The following is a 17,523-nucleotide window of genomic DNA, read 5'->3' as shown; positions in this document are numbered from 1 at the left end:
ACACTCATGGAAGAAGACAATGCAGTTCTTTTTATACATATTGCGACTCTTTCTCTCTCTCTATATATATAAAATGATGAATCCTTCAACACGGTGGACGGCTGCCTCTTTCTCAGTTAATTTTCTCTATAAAAGGACCACTAAACCTACACATTTTCACATCCAATCTTCCAATCTCTTTACTTAGATATTTCATTATTTGAAATGGCTTCTAAAAACATTTTTCTGTTAGGGCTTCTTGCTTTCACTTGCTCTCTTGCCCTTGCTGATCATAGTCCACTTCAAGATTTCTGTGTGGCCGACCCCTCCCGGTCAGGTATATATTCCTAATTTCAGTATCAATCATTCTTAATTATAGCTATAGCTACTCTTTTCGTTTCTCATAGATTTTGCTAGTTCTGAAGATGATTTTAGTACGCTTAGGTTAAATTAAATGATACAATTCTTGATGGGTTAGAAAAAGCATGCACGTTGATTGGTATATTTCATGCACATGCGGTACAATCATACATCAAAGTACAGTAACCTATATAATTTCAATTTGATCAGTAACAAATTGGTGTATTTCACTAATTCTAATAAAACATTCTATCAAATGGCAGTTCTTGTGAATGGTTTAACATGCAAGGACCCAAAGCAGGTTCAAGCAAGTGATTTCTTCTTCAGTGGGCTTCATATAGCAGGCGACACATCAAGTCCAGTAGGTTCAAAAGTGACCCCAGTTACAGCATCCCAATTGCCAGGCCTAAACACTCTTGGAATCTCTTTGGCTCGTATAGACTTTGCACCGTCTGGAATTAACCCTCCACACACACATCCAAGGGCTACTGAAATTTTGACCGTTTTGGAAGGTAGCCTTGAAGTCGGGTTTGTGACTTCTAATCCAGACAACCGTCTTATTACCAAAGTGCTGAATAAGGGTGATGTCTTTGTTTTCCCTATTGGTCTTATTCACTTCCAAAAGAATGTTGGATATGGTAAAGCTGTTGCTATAGCTGCTCTGAGCAGTCAAAACCCAGGAGTCATAACCATTGCTAATGCAGTGTTTGGGTCAAAGCCTGGCATTTCTAGTGATATTCTTGGAAAAGCTTTCCAAGTTGACAAGAATATAATTTCTCAACTTCAAGCTAAGTTCTAAGTTTAAAGGCAAAGGATTAAATTCATTTGGAAATTTTTTCTGTGTGTTTTAGAGTGTATTTGTTGATTTATGTGTGCAACTGTTCTTCTTATATTGATCATTTTGGCTATTGTGTAATCAGTGTATTAGTGGATGTGTTATTATTTTTTCTGTTGAAATTTGGCTATAGAATGAAAAATGCTTTTTTGTTTTTTTCCAGAAAACAAGGTTTTTTCAAAGCATTCACAGGAAAAAAAGATACAGTGGAAACAATTTTAAAAAAATCTTTATTGTAATTGGTTTATGTCTATGCAGGGGCTTATAGACCAGATACAAGTTTATTCATAAATATTATATTAATTCATGGGTTCAGTTAAATTTAACAGTTTTTTACCTTTTTTTTTTTTTTAATTTAGATGGAAATTACTTGCCTACACCGGTGTATGACCACACTTATGGACTAAACAAATGGAACTAAAGATTTTTTAAAAAATATCCCGACATTATCATTTTTTTCTAATTTATGGTCAGAAATACTATCGTTTCAATAAAAATTTCTATTGAGAACAAAAGTACTAATCTGAATTCATTTAGGAATATAGAATGGTAAATAGGTATCCTGCTAAATAGAAATCTTAAACACCTAAAAAATACTTGAAAAATAAGAAAACTGAAATAAAACTAGGAAACTACTATAATATGATTACATTGAAGTAAATAAAATAATTATTATAGGCACTGTGTCGTACAAAAAAACCACTAATTGACATAAAACGAGAGCGATTACTGAGTTTGGGCTCAAATTTGCAGCGAATTTTGTAAAATTGTTCTCTAATAGTAATAACCTATGAGGCTTTGAAAGTGATAAGATGACGCAGAGATGAGGAGAAATAAGAGAAAACGTGATCAAGCAGAAGAAGGTTATGAACAAGCCCAGCATTAGTCATAACTTTCAAATGCCCCCAATTGACACTTGCTGGCAAATCTCCTTCAATTTGGGTCTTGATTGAGGTTTTAGACCATTTGGATATGAGGTTCTAATATTTTAGAGTATATACGCTCGTACACACGTGAACTTATAAGTGAATGTTGAAAATCGCTTGCAATACCAATTGGTTTTTACTACATGCATTACCCATTCGATCATAAGTCATTTAGTTACTTTCTATTAATCAAAGTGAGATTTACTTCCTACCAATTATTTGTTTTCAATAACCAAAAAAAAAAAAAAAAAAAAAAAAAAGAAAAAGAAAAATGGTGAAAGAGACACCAATTTTCACTTTCTTATCAAATAATGTTCGGGTTGAAACACCTTGGCGAGGTCAAAGTGATGTACAAAAGAATAAACAAACTATATACTAGCAAAAGACATTTTAAGCTTAAAGGTAAAACCTTAGTCCAGGAACAAAACCGTACGGGTTTGGTACAAAACCAACAATATCTTGCTATATAGGCAATTTGATCATGTTGAATGAATTCTTAAATTTGTTCTTGTTATGTTTAATGATAGTTGATGTAATGAGGCATCGTTTGCTTAGAATCCCTAAAATGCCAGCTGTAGAAAATTTATCAGGATTTTTTTCCACTCTCTTCGATAAGTCTAATTATACCCAAAATGCAGTTTCCTAAGGTGTGTTTCTTTCTGTCTCTATACTCCTTTCGTCCCATTTTATTTATATGATTTGACAAAACATACATATTAAGAAATTAGTTAACAAAAAATATTTTGTCCTTTTCACCCCTAACTCATTAAAATATTAATAAAGTTCCTTCATTTAATGAACAATCATAAAGGTTATTATGAAAAAAATAATTATTTAAATATATAAATTTAAAACTTTGCAAATATTTTGGAAAATCGAAAAAAGGAATAACAAGGAAACAAAATGGGACGGAGGGAGTAATAATGTTTGAATTTAAAATTCTAAGCTGTTTGTCTTTAGAGAACGAAGAATATATAACATACATTTTGTTAAAAGGCATCTGTTTGTTATGTTTTTCTTGGGTTTAGGTTATAATTTATACATTTTACTACGTTTTGTTTCTTCTTTTGGACTATGTTATGGCAGCACTGCATACCTTTTTCCCCCCTTAAGTTTATAATGTTAGTCATTAATTGTTTCTTTTCCCCCTTAACAAACATAAAATGAAAGCATCGATCATTTGTTATAATTTTCTCTGTGAATGGAAGATAATTTTCATTTTGTCTTTTATTTCAAGAATGCACTTTCTGAATTTCTTGTCCTGCCAATCTGAGTTTTTAGCAAGGGGTAATATTGGATTACAAAGCGTGATCTATTGGAAGGATTATCACAGGCCACTTCTACTTCCATAGACAGTAACAGAAATGCAAAATTGCAGTTTATATTTTAACTTCATTTCTAATGGTAGTGCAAGCGGCCTACTATACTGCAGGCTAATACTCCAAAAATAGTTATTCTTCTCTTATTCTAATCATGGCTATTCGACAAATTGATAAATCAAACAGTTTGGTAGGTGATTAATAACTTAACTTTGCATTATATGGGTCTTTTGTTCTGTAGTTGCATGTTCATTTTGGGCGAAAACAGCAGTATTTAATAATCTAATTTTGCAATTTGTCAGCTGTTCACAAGCTTTATAGGTACAGGCAAATATATTACTAGTTAATGGGACATTTTATTATGTGAGGAGTGGAAGGTCTCGAATTCGAATCCTTTCGACTACAATAGTTTTCACCAATTTAGTGAGTTAAGGGGAGGGCTATCTCTTGCTGTGTAACCCTCAGTTTTATTTCGGTACATTGAATCTCCCAATGAATAAAAAATAGAACATTTCATTAATTTGCTTCACTGAAAATTTAATACAAATCAGGCTTGTTTGTGCACTTTTGGCTTCTGTTTAAATTTGTATGAACCAATTAAGCATTGGTAAATGGAGAGAGGCAGAAGGATAAAAAAAACAAGAGGGAAATGCTCTACTTTCTTTCACTCCATGAAACTCCATATTAAGGTATAACATCTTTATTTATTTATTTATTTCTTTGATGATTCATACTTCTTAGGAACAATGAGAATCAAAATCTAACTTTTATAGATATAGCTGTTCTTATGCAACTTTTTTATTTGTTGTTACTGATTACTCTCTTTGTTTCACTTTAATAGTAATAAATCATCATTTTTACTTTGTTCCATTTTAGTGCTTATTTAGGATTTTGAATATATATTAATATTTTTTTTTTCAATTTTACCAATATTTATTAGCTATAATATATTTTTATTTACATTTATTTTTCTCTTTTTATCATTGCTCTAATTGTAGTTAAATTAAAATTTTAACTACACATAACTAAAAGTTTTTCATCATATATCATCAAGGCATGAAAATATGAAATGGAAGTACAACTCTAATTTAATGGCAGTGCTTCAATATGAAATAAAATTAGTATTGATTTAATAGTAAAATTAAATGGAGAGTTTTTAATTTTAAGAAATTGAATTTAAACATACTATTCTAATCATTTTATTATTTTTTGTGAAACGATGAAATGTCAGGATTAAATTAAAACGGAGAAAGTATTATGCAAAATATTAAAGGCAATATGATTTTTGTGATTGAAGAACTGGTTTCTAAATTTTAGAACAGTACTACTAGTAATCCAATCATCATATAATGTTCTTCTGTTTTCCAAAAAAAATTGTGTGTGACAATATAATATTTTCACGCTATAATCCAAGTGTCATTTGGTTGTGCAAGAAGAATTAATTTAAATGTGGTTGACCAAGTCAATGAATAACATACATAAATATTTTATTTTTAATTTGTTCATATTAATTATGAGATGCTTATATTGATAAAGTAAATGTTAAACTCTATCTATATATATAATTAAGGAATCAGAATATATGTAAGGCAAATGCAATTTGGTCATTCGTATTGGACAAACACATTAAGAAGATAATTGATAGAGCCCTTCAACCCAACGGACGGCTGAGCTTGTCTCTCTCTTATTACTTTTTCTCTACAAACTGTTATATATATATTCCTGCAATATCTCTGCTTGCTCCTATAAGTTGAACGGTGAGTCGTTTGTTTTCATTAGTCATGGCTTCCAAAAATTTGCTATTTCTGGGACTCCTACTTGCTTTAAGTCGCTCTCTTGCTTTAGCATCAGATAGTAGTCCTCTTCAAGATTTCTGTGTGGCAAACCCAAATGCTCAAGGTAATCTCCACACACAAATACATATATATATATAACATTGATAGTGAAATTACAATTTTTTTAAAAAATAGTAGTTCTAATTGCTTTTGACTAAATAACAAACGTAAGCCAATATTTTTATAATGGTTTTCAACTAACATATTAAAAGGATATAATTGCAATTGAAGTATTACGTTTTAAGTTTTGTTTCTTACATAATAACTACTTTCCCTTTTGCAGTGCTAGTGAACGGTTTACCATGCAAGGACCCAAAGCAAGTACAAGCAAGTGATTTCTTCTTTACTGGGCTGAACATGGCAGGCAACACATCGAACCAAGTGGGTTCAAGGGTGACCCCAGTCACAGTAGCACAACTACCAGGCCTAAACACTCTCGGGATCTCTTTGGCTCGTATAGACTTTGCACCATCTGGTATTAACCCTCCACACACACATCCAAGAGCTACTGAAATTTTGACCGTTTTGGAGGGTAGCCTTGAAGTAGGGTTTGTGAGTTCTAATCCAGACAATCGTCTTATTACGAAAGTCCTTAATAAGGGTGATGTCTTTGTTTTCCCTATTGGCCTTATTCATTTTCAAAGAAACGTAGCAAAATATAATGCTATTGCCATTGCTGCTCTTAGTAGCCAAAACCCAGGAGTCATAACTATAGCTAATGCAGTTTTTGGGTCAAAGCCTGATATTTCTAGTGATATTCTTGCCAAGGCTTTTCAGGTTGACAAGAATGTGATTTCTCAAATTCAAGCTAAGTTCTAAGTTGAAAGGCGTTGAAATAAGGATTTTTATCCTATTTATTTCAAGGGATTAAATACATATGGAAGTTTTTTCACATGGTTAAAAGTGAATTCTGTTTATTTTTGTGTGCAATTGTTGTTGTTGTATTGATAATATTGCCTATTGAGTAATCACTTGTGCGTATTAATCGATGTGGTAATCATTTTGTATTGAATTTTAGCTAGAAATTGTTATTAAATAATTTATATATATATATATATATATATATATATATATATATATAAAACATAATATCTGAAAACAGTTATATAGTTATTTTATGTTTTAACACACATCAACATTAATAAGATATCCGTCACTAGCTATCAGCTATTAACAATCACTATCAGTTGATATGAATATGTAAACCAAATGGGCCTTTAACATTTTGCTTGGATGAAACAATTATGGGTAATGATATTGAAATAAGAAGTTCCTCACTAGCTTTCCATGCATATAATTAAGAGTTTTTCAACTGAAAATTATGGGGAAAAACAACATTTAATTACCCATTCAATGTCTGAATATAGAGAAAGACACAAATAATTTTATATTGAATAAAGAAATTATTTATTAGAATAACAATAACAAGACACTGAACATATATATTAATCCACAGTTCCACACACAGAATTAAAAACTAATAAATAGACACAAATAACTACCAATAAGAAAACACAACTTGCCACTTGCTTCTCCAAGAACTCTTTCTTGTACTGTGTTAATTAGAACTTTGACTGCAAGTACTTAACGACATTCTTGTCCAGTTGGAAAGCTTTAGCAAGAATGTCACTAGGAATATCTGGATTAGACCCAAAAACAGAGTTAGCAATTGTAATGATACCTGGGTTTTGGCTACTTAGACTTGAAAAAGCAAGTGCTTTGCTATTTCCAATATTTCTCTGGAAATGTATAAGACCAAAAGGAAAAACAAACACATCGCCTGGGCTAAGAATTTTTGTAATGAGACGATTTTCAGGGTTCGATGTAACAAATCCGACTTCGAGAGAGCCTTGGACGACAGTGAATATTTCGGCGGCGCGAGGGTGTTTGTGTGGAGGATTGAGACCGTAGGGTGCATAGTCAATGCGAGCAAGAGAGATGCCAAGAGTGTTAAGTCCTGGAATTTTGTCTACGTTAATTAGGGTTACTTTAGAACCTACTGGATTTGATGTATTGCCCGGTAAGTGAAGTCCAGTAAAGGAGAAATCATCGGCTCCGACCATCTTTGGATCCTTACAAGCAAAACCATTCACCGTAACTGCCATAAAAATATCAAGTTAAAAGTGAATATACTTATTTAATAATTCTTAAAATATTGATAAAATTATTTGATATTCAAACTCGAAACTTTCTAATTTTTCATATTTTTCAAAGGAACGAACAAATGAATAAGATGCTATTTTTATACATGAAATTTACGTGAAAAATGAATATATACGATTATGAGTGCTAATGTAGTAAATCTGATGTATTGAATAATTTCTATATAGACATATTGCAGTTCAGCTCCGATAGTAGAATGAAAGAAAAAAGAAAAAGGAATCTAAATACTAAAATCTTAGTCAATGAGAGATATGCAAAGTATTCCAACTTTCCCACAAGCTAATATTCATATGTTACAAATAAGGCTCAAGTTAGTGTTGGATATATAGAGTGTATTCAGTAATACTAGTTGTTTTAGTAGATGTTAGTTATTGTATACAGCAGTTTAAATAAAGTGTTCGATAAAAATAATTGTTTGATTAGTTGTTTAATTTAAAATGACAAAAAATGATATTAGCTATTTAATTAGTCGAATTCGAGTGAAAAAAAAAAAAAAAAAACAATTGGCATGATTGTAAAAAAAATTTAAGTATTCCCTAGAAACCTTAAATGTTAAAGTATTTAAGGTTGCATAAAAGTTCTATTAACCTATAACAGCTGTTATAAATGTTATATTATTAAACTGTACAATTAATAAATATAGAGTTTTCACTTTGTCAAAACGCTAACAGCTAGCTCAAAAGCTATTGCTAAACATGCTTATAGAAGAATAATGGATCAAAATTAAATTTGTGTGACAACTATTATGACGCTTAAACTCAATCAAATGCAAGAGCAAAGGAGAAAGACAGAAATCTGCATGCATACCCGAGCTGCCCACATCTGCAACACAGAAATCTTGAAGTGGGCTGGGATCGAACGCAAGAGCAAAGGAGAAAGACAAGACCAGAAATAATGCTAAAGAAAGAAAGCTAATCAAAGAAGCCATTTCTACGAGTTGTAAGTAAAATAAGTGGTGAAAACATGCTCATATGCACTCTCTTATATATATATATATATATATATATATATATATATATATATATATATATAGATGTAACTGGAGCTCAAATGTTCAAATTAATGCCGCCCTGTTGAAAGGGTCAATATTAGAATAGGACAAGTGATAGAGAGATTTGCTAAGTCAGGTGTATTAGAAGAAAGAGTCTTCTCCTTCTCTCTATCGTGTATGCCTGACAGGAAAATAATTATGTTTGATGCATTACAGCATGAGGTTTCCAAATTGGTAGGTGATGATTCCTGTAATGCATAGGTGATAAGGTTGCCCTTTTGAATTTGTCCACGCGGACATAAGCTAGTACCAGAATATATATTATATAATCCAAATAGAAAAACCACAGTGCGAAATCCAAACGTCTCTTTTTTCTTTTCTTTTTTTTTTTTTTTTTTAAATTGATTAATTAAATTAACCCATGGCCATACAGACTGAGTCCACCCTAGATAGCAACAATAAAAATAGCATATATACAGTAATATGCAAATCTATAATATATTTGAATGTAAGGTGGGACTAAGGAGGGGAGTAATGAGTTTGGTAAAATTATTATTATTTATATTTGAGATATCCAAAATTATATATCCTTAATTATCGCCAATTAAAAATTTTAATAAAATATAAAGTTTTGACTTTTTTTATTTTCATAATGTTTTCTATAATTTGATTATATTGGATATATTTTTTAAACAAATAAATTTTTTAAGCAAAGATAATCAAGACTTTGAAAATTTTTAAAATTTTTCTTTTTCAAATTTATTATATATTTTTTATTTTTATACAATTTGATTGGATGTATTCTTTTAAAAATCATTTTTTAAAATAAATAGATATAGATAGTCAAGCATTTGTTAAAATTTTCTTTTATGAATTTATTTTTTTAATAAATATATGTATATATTTATTTTTACAATTTTATTATTTTTTTACAGAGAAAAATTACAATGGTTTATGCAGTTTGAAAAATACAATTAGTTCGTCCTTAGATTTTTGAAAATAGACTAATTTTTTTTTATATTTTGCTTCTGTTATACTATTAAATCTTTCTGTCTAATTCTTATACATTTTCTTATGTTATGCTTAAAACTATTTAGAATTAGAATGATACTACATAACAACATAAACAAATTGTCAACATTAACTAGCAAACGTAATAACAATTAAAATAAACCCTTTACTAACTACTCTACATAAAAATATATATAAGGTTATAATAATATAATTCTTAAATTCTATCTATGATGTCCATCATAGCCCAAACTAATAGTACATCATCCATTTAATTTCTTCAGGCTAATTGCTTCAGCAATCGCAACTCTGGTTTGTTAATTCTTTCTCTCTCCATTTAATTATAAGTTAAGTAGTAAGTAGCTTTTTAGTTAGGAAAATTATAAAAAAAAAAAATTTAGAATAAACATAATTATTAAGACAAATATGAAGCATAAAATTTAATAATGGAAAGCATAATTAGCATATAATTAAATATGAAGTACAAAAAACATAAAAATTAATAAGGTAAATATGAAGCATAAAATATATAAAACTTAATAATAGAAAGTATAATTAGCATATATCTTAACATAAAAAACATAAAATTTAATAAGGAAAATATGAACCATACATCTCAGTACATAACCCTAATTAGCATAAGCAAGCATAAAAAGTAATATGCTAATTAAAATATGAATATAATTAGTATATAACCACAATTAGCCAAAGATAACATAAAAAACATAAAACTTAATAATAAAAAAAAGAAAGCATAACCATAATTATGTGTCCTCTTTCTAATACTTCTTATAAATTGACAGTGTATGATGTAGTATTTTAAATTTTGTATATGTTTTGAATATTCGTTGAGTTAAAATTGTTGGTTGAAATTTATGGGATATTATGTATTTGTGGATGTATTATGTTCATTGGAGTCCTAGTATTACTCATTAATGTGGATGTTGACTTACAGAAATTTTTTCTTTTATTTTTGTGTATGTTAAAAATTTTGTGGATGAAATGTGTTAATTGGAAGCCCAGTAGTAGCTATTGTTTTTTTTTTATAGGCAATTTAATTATTTTATTGATTTTTATAAATCTAGGAAAACTTAATATTTTAAGGTGTCAATAGGTTCATCTCAAACAAACCAACTTAGTCCGAAAATATTAGGTAAAAAAACTTGGAACCAAAACAGTACAATATTCATAAGGTACAACTATTACTTTTCTTGAGATAAGAGAATAAATAATTGAAAAAAAACTAAATAGAAACTCCTCATACCCAAGCCACCTTATGCACAAACTCTTTTTTTAGCCAACACATATGCAAAATTATTCTTGCTTCTTTTAACATGACAAAAAACAATGTGTACCAAAGATGAGATCAAACAATTCAATCTATTAAATTTTTTCCACCAATGCCATGGTCTATTGTTTGTGTTCAATATCCATCCAATCGCATTCTTTGAATCAGACTCAACTATTAAAGGGAAAAAAATTCAAATGCAACGAAAAGAAGATTTCAATTGCTTATAGGATTGTCAAGAATTCTGCATCATTTGAGTTTGCAACACTAACTGATTTGCAGAAAATACATAACACTTGACCATGAGAGTTTTTAAGAACACCACCAACTCCTACAGGACCTAACTTTCTAATGGATGATCCATCAATATTGAATTTTAAAAATCTATCAGGTGGATTATCCCAATTTGTGTAGGGGAGGGGTCTAATATTCTGGAAATAGTATAATTAAATCTTTTGCATTTAATAAAAATTAATTTTTTTGATGATGGAGTTACAAATTAATAAATTTAATGGATTATTTCATTATAATTAATATTTTTTGCATTGAATAAATATTGAATTTTTTATTAAATAGTTTTTATCTATCAAAAAAACTAATGAAATTATAATAGAGTCATAATCAAGAAAAATGATTAAATAATAATTACATTAACAAATACAATTAAAATATTAATTTCAATTCACTAAATATTTAATTCATTAAATATTCTTATAATTTACCTAATTTGAATATATGATAATTTTAAAGAGAAAAAAAATAATTAATTAACTCTATCAGTTGAATTACAATAATTTACTTGAAAATTAAATATTTTTATGCTAATTAATATTTCAGTTCATTACTTGAGAATTAAAAAAAAAAAAACCTTATAATTTTACTTTTTATTTTTTAATTAAAATTAAATATGCAAATTATTTAAATTAAAATAACGTAAATATAAATTATAAAAATTTTCTTCAAAATTAAATTCAATTTAATTTTTAAAAATATAAAATTATACAGTCTGCACATCTCGCAGATACATGACTAGTTAATATAGAGGGAGTTTCAAACGCTTTATGTATTAAATAGGATACTATTATATCTTAACTTAATAATTGATTTTTCCAGAAAGTTTGGATTTATTAAACTATTTAATTCTTGGCCCAATATATAAATCACTTCTGTACTTCGTTATGAAAAACTTTATTTATGGCACCTTCAACTCTCATTTTGATCTATTTAATACTTCAATTTATAAAATTGCATCTATTAAATATTTTGATCAACCTATTGAACACCTCAATTTCTAAAATTAAATTGATTAAACACTTATTGGATAGTTAAAAAACATAAAAATTTATTATTCTAAAAGTTCTAGTAACCACATATCAAATCAAAATTTTGTATAAATTATTGTTACCAGTGTGACGAGATACAAAAAGTAAAATTCTGACTGCTACAAAGTTGATTTTAAAATTCAAAGTAGCACAATTTTTTTTTTTTTTAAATGTCAGCGGATTAAATTATGTTTTTGGCCTTTAATTCTTCTATCTTAAAAGTTTCAATATTAATTTTTTATGAAAAAGACTAAAATGTCCCTTTTTTATTATGATTTACCACGGATAAAAAACGCCAGCCACCTACTGCATTCCATCGATCTCTCTCTATCTCCACCTATATCTATGTATTGAAGTTTTTTTCACAAAAAAAAAAAAAAGTTATAGATATTGTATATATAAGTATATGTTAGGGCCCGGTGATAAAAATTATGAGAATAATTATGCAACGGAAAAATAAAAATATGACACACAGAAATTTACGTTGTTTATCCTTAACTGTTTAGGGCTACGTCCACGGACCAATTCCGAATATTTCTTCCACTAAAAATAGTAGGTACACAAAGAGAATAATACAAAATAGTGACACTCAAAAGTGTTTTTCGAAAACAAAAACACTCAAATTATCCTCACTACTTTTCCCTACCCTATTTTTAGGACCCTTCCTAAAACTAGATAACTTTCTCCCTCTCAAACATAGATTTTTCTTTCTCTTCTGTGTTTATTCTTCTTGTTGGTGTGCTAAAATGAATTGAATCATCTCCTATTTATAGGAGAGGTGGACGTGTTAATCACGCGTCCACCGAAAAATAAATCGCATCCACCGAAAAAAATTTTCTTCTCTTCTTTTATTTTCAAGTTGTGTGGGTCCCATATGTCGGAGGGACCCACCACGTTTTCTTCTTCTCTTCCTCTTTTTATTTATTTATTTATTTTCAAATGTGGGTCCCACTAAGTGGGTACCGCCACAACAAATCTCCCCCTGCATACTCAAGTGGGGACGTTAGCCATACCAGCTATCTTTCTGCAAGTGACAAGCTTCTCCGTAGATAAAACTTTAGTCATCATATCAGCGCCATTATTATCAGTGTGAATCTTTTCAATATGAAATAACTTCATCTCCAGCGCATCACGTATCTAATGATACCTTACATCAATGTGCTTTGACCTTGAATGAAAGGTCGAATTCCTGCTGTGATGTATTGCGCTTTGACTATCACATAGCAGAATGTACTTCTCTTGTTCTATACCCAATTCTTGTAGGAATTTCTTCATCCACAAGAGTTCTTTGCTAGCTTCTATAATGACGATATATTCCGCCTCAGTGGATGAGAGTGCAATGCATTTTTGCAATTTTGATTGCCAAGAAACTGTTGCTCCTGCAAAGGTCATCAGATATCCAGAAGTTGATTTGCGCGAATCAACATCACCACCCATATCTGCATTTGTGTAACCATCTAACAGAGGTCTATTATCACCAAAACATAAGCAGATTTTGGAAGTGCCCTTAAGATACCTGAGAATCCACTTCACTGCATTCTAGTGTTCTTTACCTGGATTTGAAAGAAAGTGGCTAACAACACCAACAACATAAGAAATATTCGGTCCTGTGCATACCATGGCGTACATCAAGCTGCCAACGACGGATGCATTAGGAATCTTCTTCAGTTCTTCTTTTTCTTTCTCACTTGAAGGACATTGATTGAGACTTAATTTGAAATGACCTGCAAGTGGAGTACAAACTGGTTTCGCATTGCTCATATTGAATTTGCTGAGAACTGTCTCAATGTACTTCTCTTGAGATAGCCATAACTTTCTCTTTTTCCTGTCTTTGGAGATCTTCATTCCGAGAATCTGTTTTGCTGATCCCAAATCATTCATGGCAAAGGATTTTCCAAGTTCCTTTTTCAAGCTCTTAATTTTCTTAGCATCTTGGCCCACAATAAGCATATCATCCACATATAACAAGAGAATAATAAAGTCGCCTTCTACAAACTTTTCCGCAAATACACAATGATCAGAAGTAGTTTTCTAATACCCGTGATTTACCATGAAAGAGTCAAACTTTTTGTACCACTGTCTGGGAGCTTGTTTGAGGCCATACAAGCTCTTCTGCAATTTACACACCAAGTGTTCTTTGCCTTTGACTCTAAACCCTTATGGCTGCTCCATATAAATTTCCTCCTCTAAGTCACCATGGACGAAAGCGATCTTTACATCAAGCTGCTCGATCTCCAAATTCAAGCTAGCTACTAAACCGAGTACAACTCTGATAGAAGACATCTTAACTACGGGTGAGAAAATTTCTTCAAAGTCAACTCCTTTCTTCTGACCGAATCCCTTCACAACCAGTCTTGCCTTGTACCTTGGCTATGAGTTGTTCTATTCAGTCTTCAACCTAAACACCCATTTGTTTTTCAGTGCCTTCTTACCTTGAGGCAGTTTCACCAACTCATAAGTCCGGTTCTCATGCAATGACTCCATCTCATCTTGCATGGCTTTCCACCACTCATTCCTTTTACAATCTTCCATTGCCTCCTGGTAGTTCTCTGGTTCTCCCCCTTAAGTCAACAAGTCATACTCATTAGTAGAATATTTCTAGGAAGGTATCCTGCCTCTCGCAGATCTTCTCAATTCAGGCAGTTCTTCTATTGGAGCTAGTTCAGCATCATTCTGAACAGTTCACCATCATCTTCTTCATCGTTTTGTGGTTCTACATGAGGTTCTGCATCAAGACTAACAGGAAACTCATTGATAGACTTTGGCTTTTCATTTTTCTCAAAGTCTTCAATGGTTTGGTCTTCCAGGAATACTATATCTCTGCTTCTGATGAGCTTCTTTTCAACTAGATCCCATAATCTATATCCAAGATTATCATTTCCATAACCCAAAAAGATACACTGTTTTGACTTCGAATCAAGCTTGGATCTTTCATCTTTTGGAATATGAACAAAAGCCCTGCAGCCAAATATTCTAAGATGATCATAAGAAATATTTTTCCCTGACCACACCTTTTCTGAAACATCTCCGTTAAAGGAGGTTGAAGGTGAAAGGTTGATCAAGTAAACTACAGTACTCATTGCTTTAGCGCAAAAGGTTTTCGGAAGTTTGGCATGAGAGAGCATACATCTAACCCTTTCAATAATGGTCTTGTTCATTCTCTCTGCAACTCCATTCTATTGTGGAGTTTTGGGAACTGTCTTCTGAAGTCTGATGCCATGTTCTGAGCAATACTTCTCAAATGGTCCTCTGTACTCACCACCATTATCAACTCTAACACATTTCAACTTTCTTCCCGTTTGTCTTTCGACACTGACATGAAAGACTTTAAACATATCCAGCACCTGGTCTTTTGAATTTAATGGTAAAGCCCACACCTTTCTAGAATGGTCATCAATAAAGCTGACGTAATATGAGCAACCACTCAAGGATTTGTCACCCATTCAGTAAACATCAGTGTGTAACAATTCTAGAATACCAGGCTTTCTAGAAGGAGAAGGGGATCTTTAAAAGGAAACTCTATGTTGTTTACCAGACAAACAATCAGTGCATATTTTTAAAGGCATTTTCTTCTTGGTGAGAATCTCCATTCCTTTCTCACTCAAATGACCAAGTCATTTGTGCTACAACTCAGCAGATGAATCTTCAACTGCATTCACCACTCCTGTGCAAACTTTGGCCTGAGTGTAGTAGAGGGTGTTGAACTTTCTTCCTCTTCCGAACACTAGGTTACCTTTGGAAAGCTTCCAAGTTCTGTTGACAAACAGATTTGCATAACCCAATTCATCAAGACAATGAACTGAGATCAGATTGAAATTTACCGTAGGAGTGTATCTCACATCTTCCAACCAGAGATCATAACCAGCATTGGTTTTGATGCATATTGTTCCAATGCCGCAATTTTTCACATATGTGCCATTCAAAGTCTTGACATGGCTGTAATATCAGAGGGTAAGTGATGAAAAATATTCCTTCTTTGAAGAAATATGATATGAACATGCAGAGTCAATAATCCAAAGAGATTGTTGACTAGTGGAACACTCACTGAGACTAGCATGAGAAATCAACGCACTACCAGCACCTGTAACATCCCTTCCCGGTCCACCCGTGAACCTGAATGAACCGAGTCGAGACGCTATAATCTGGTTGAACCTATGTCCTGTCATGTTGATATCATCCTGTATGCTAAATATTATCTCATGGTGTTGCTTTATACATTATAAGGCCAATTTAGGTGATTCTAAATTCTATGGTTAGCTAACAAATTAGGGTACAAATATTTATTCTATTACCTCTCTGAAATATGTTGGTAAAGTAGTCAAATATTGAGTTAAAGTTACACCTTCCAGTCCACCCAGATTTTGATTTCCAACCTGCACAATTCGTACTATTTTGGGCATATCTTTCAATTTATAAGTCCAATTTAGGTGATTCCAAAGCTCATAGACAACTAAAACATAAAGGAACAAATAACTCTTCTATACCACTTCCTAATTCCATCGGTAAACAGGTTCAAATTTAGGTTGAAATTACTGGTCAGTTTTCCAACAAACCTGTTTCAGCATGAAATCAATATCCAATTCATTTATTCAATGCATCCCATGCTTAATCAACATTCTCAGACCTATTACTCACCATTCAGCAATATATCTTATCACTATCATCACACTACACATATTCTCATACAAGAAAATTTGTTAAACTAAAAGAAATACCAAACCTTCAACTAAAAAGCTTTAAACATTCTTCTTAGCTTCCTTTTTCTTCTCACTTTGAGCTCACCTCTCCTATACATAATAACATCTTATTAATCATCCAAAATCTCACTAAATTATGCAAAATTATATAATTCAAGAAATTCAACTTACTTGGATAGAGATATAGGTTGAATTTGATGCTTGAAAGGTTGAATGTTAAGGTAGAAAATGGAGGAAGATTTAGGAGAAGATAGAGAAGGTAAAGAGAAAGAAGAAGACAAAGGAGAAGATGGAGAACGTAAAGTGAATGGAATTTTCGGGTAACCTCCAAATATATCTTCTAGTATTTTAAAAAATTACCAAATAGTACCTAAATTTTCAATATTTTACCATTTAATACCTACACTTTATACTTTATTTCAATTAGGTCCTAATCCTTATATTTTTATTTCAATTGAGTCTACATCTTTATGTTTCATTCAATTAAGTCCAATTCTTTTATTTATTTAATTTTTATGGCTCGAACCGGGTTCTAGTTCGTTCCGACTCGACTCGACTCGCTAAATGCAACGACTCGATTTAGTAGGATGTCACATCACCGATTGCATCAACATCAACAGCTACTGAAGCTACCTCCGTATCGTCTTTCTTTTCCTCATCATTTTCTTTGGCTTGTTCCTTCTTCCACTTTCTGCAGTGCCTTTGGATGTGACCGGGCTTTCCACAATGATAACAAGTGACACCTTTTCTTGACTTGGATCTTCTCTGTGAATTGTCACGTTTGTCTAGATTTTGGG

General features: G+C 31.2%; 3 protein-coding genes across 4 annotated transcripts; 2 read left to right on the top strand and 1 right to left on the bottom strand.

Moving 5' to 3' along the window:
• Positions 1-199: 199 nt before the first annotated feature.
• Positions 200-1,238, top strand: LOC105636834 (putative germin-like protein 2-1). 2 transcript variants are annotated; one of them, XM_012220199.4, is made up of 2 exons: positions 200-316; positions 603-1,238. In XM_012220199.4, exons 1-2 carry the CDS (start codon positions 205-207, stop codon positions 1,136-1,138), a joined length of 648 nt encoding a protein of 215 aa, XP_012075589.1. In that variant the 5' UTR covers positions 200-204; the 3' UTR covers positions 1,139-1,238. The 2 variants fall into 2 exon arrangements, with proteins under 2 accessions (XP_012075589.1, XP_089571643.1); XM_089715517.1 differs by having other exon boundaries at positions 200-322; positions 606-1,238.
• Positions 1,239-5,200: 3,962 nt separating this feature from the next.
• LOC105636835 (putative germin-like protein 2-1) lies at positions 5,201-6,073 on the top strand. Its single transcript, XM_012220200.4, has 2 exons — positions 5,201-5,318; positions 5,538-6,073. The coding sequence occupies exons 1-2, from the start codon at positions 5,201-5,203 to the stop codon at positions 6,071-6,073; spliced, it is 654 nt and encodes a 217-aa protein (XP_012075590.1).
• A 555-nt stretch (positions 6,074-6,628) lies between these two features.
• LOC105636836 (putative germin-like protein 2-1) lies at positions 6,629-8,361 on the bottom strand. The gene is made up of 2 exons (XM_012220201.4): positions 8,225-8,361; positions 6,629-7,352 (listed from the first exon to the last, which is right to left on the bottom strand). Exons 1-2 carry the CDS (start codon positions 8,343-8,345, stop codon positions 6,817-6,819), a joined length of 657 nt encoding a protein of 218 aa, XP_012075591.1. The 5' UTR covers positions 8,346-8,361; the 3' UTR covers positions 6,629-6,816.
• Between the last annotated feature and the right edge of the window lie 9,162 nt (positions 8,362-17,523).

The sequence above is a fragment of the Jatropha curcas genome, chromosome 10 (assembly GCF_041381405.1).
Source record: "Jatropha curcas cultivar XTBG-Jc1 chromosome 10, XTBG_Jcur_1.0, whole genome shotgun sequence".
Classification (NCBI taxonomy): domain Eukaryota; kingdom Viridiplantae; phylum Streptophyta; class Magnoliopsida; order Malpighiales; family Euphorbiaceae; genus Jatropha; species Jatropha curcas.
The sequence above is the reverse complement of the archived record's forward strand: the minus strand, read 5'-3'. Positions and strand labels throughout refer to the sequence as shown.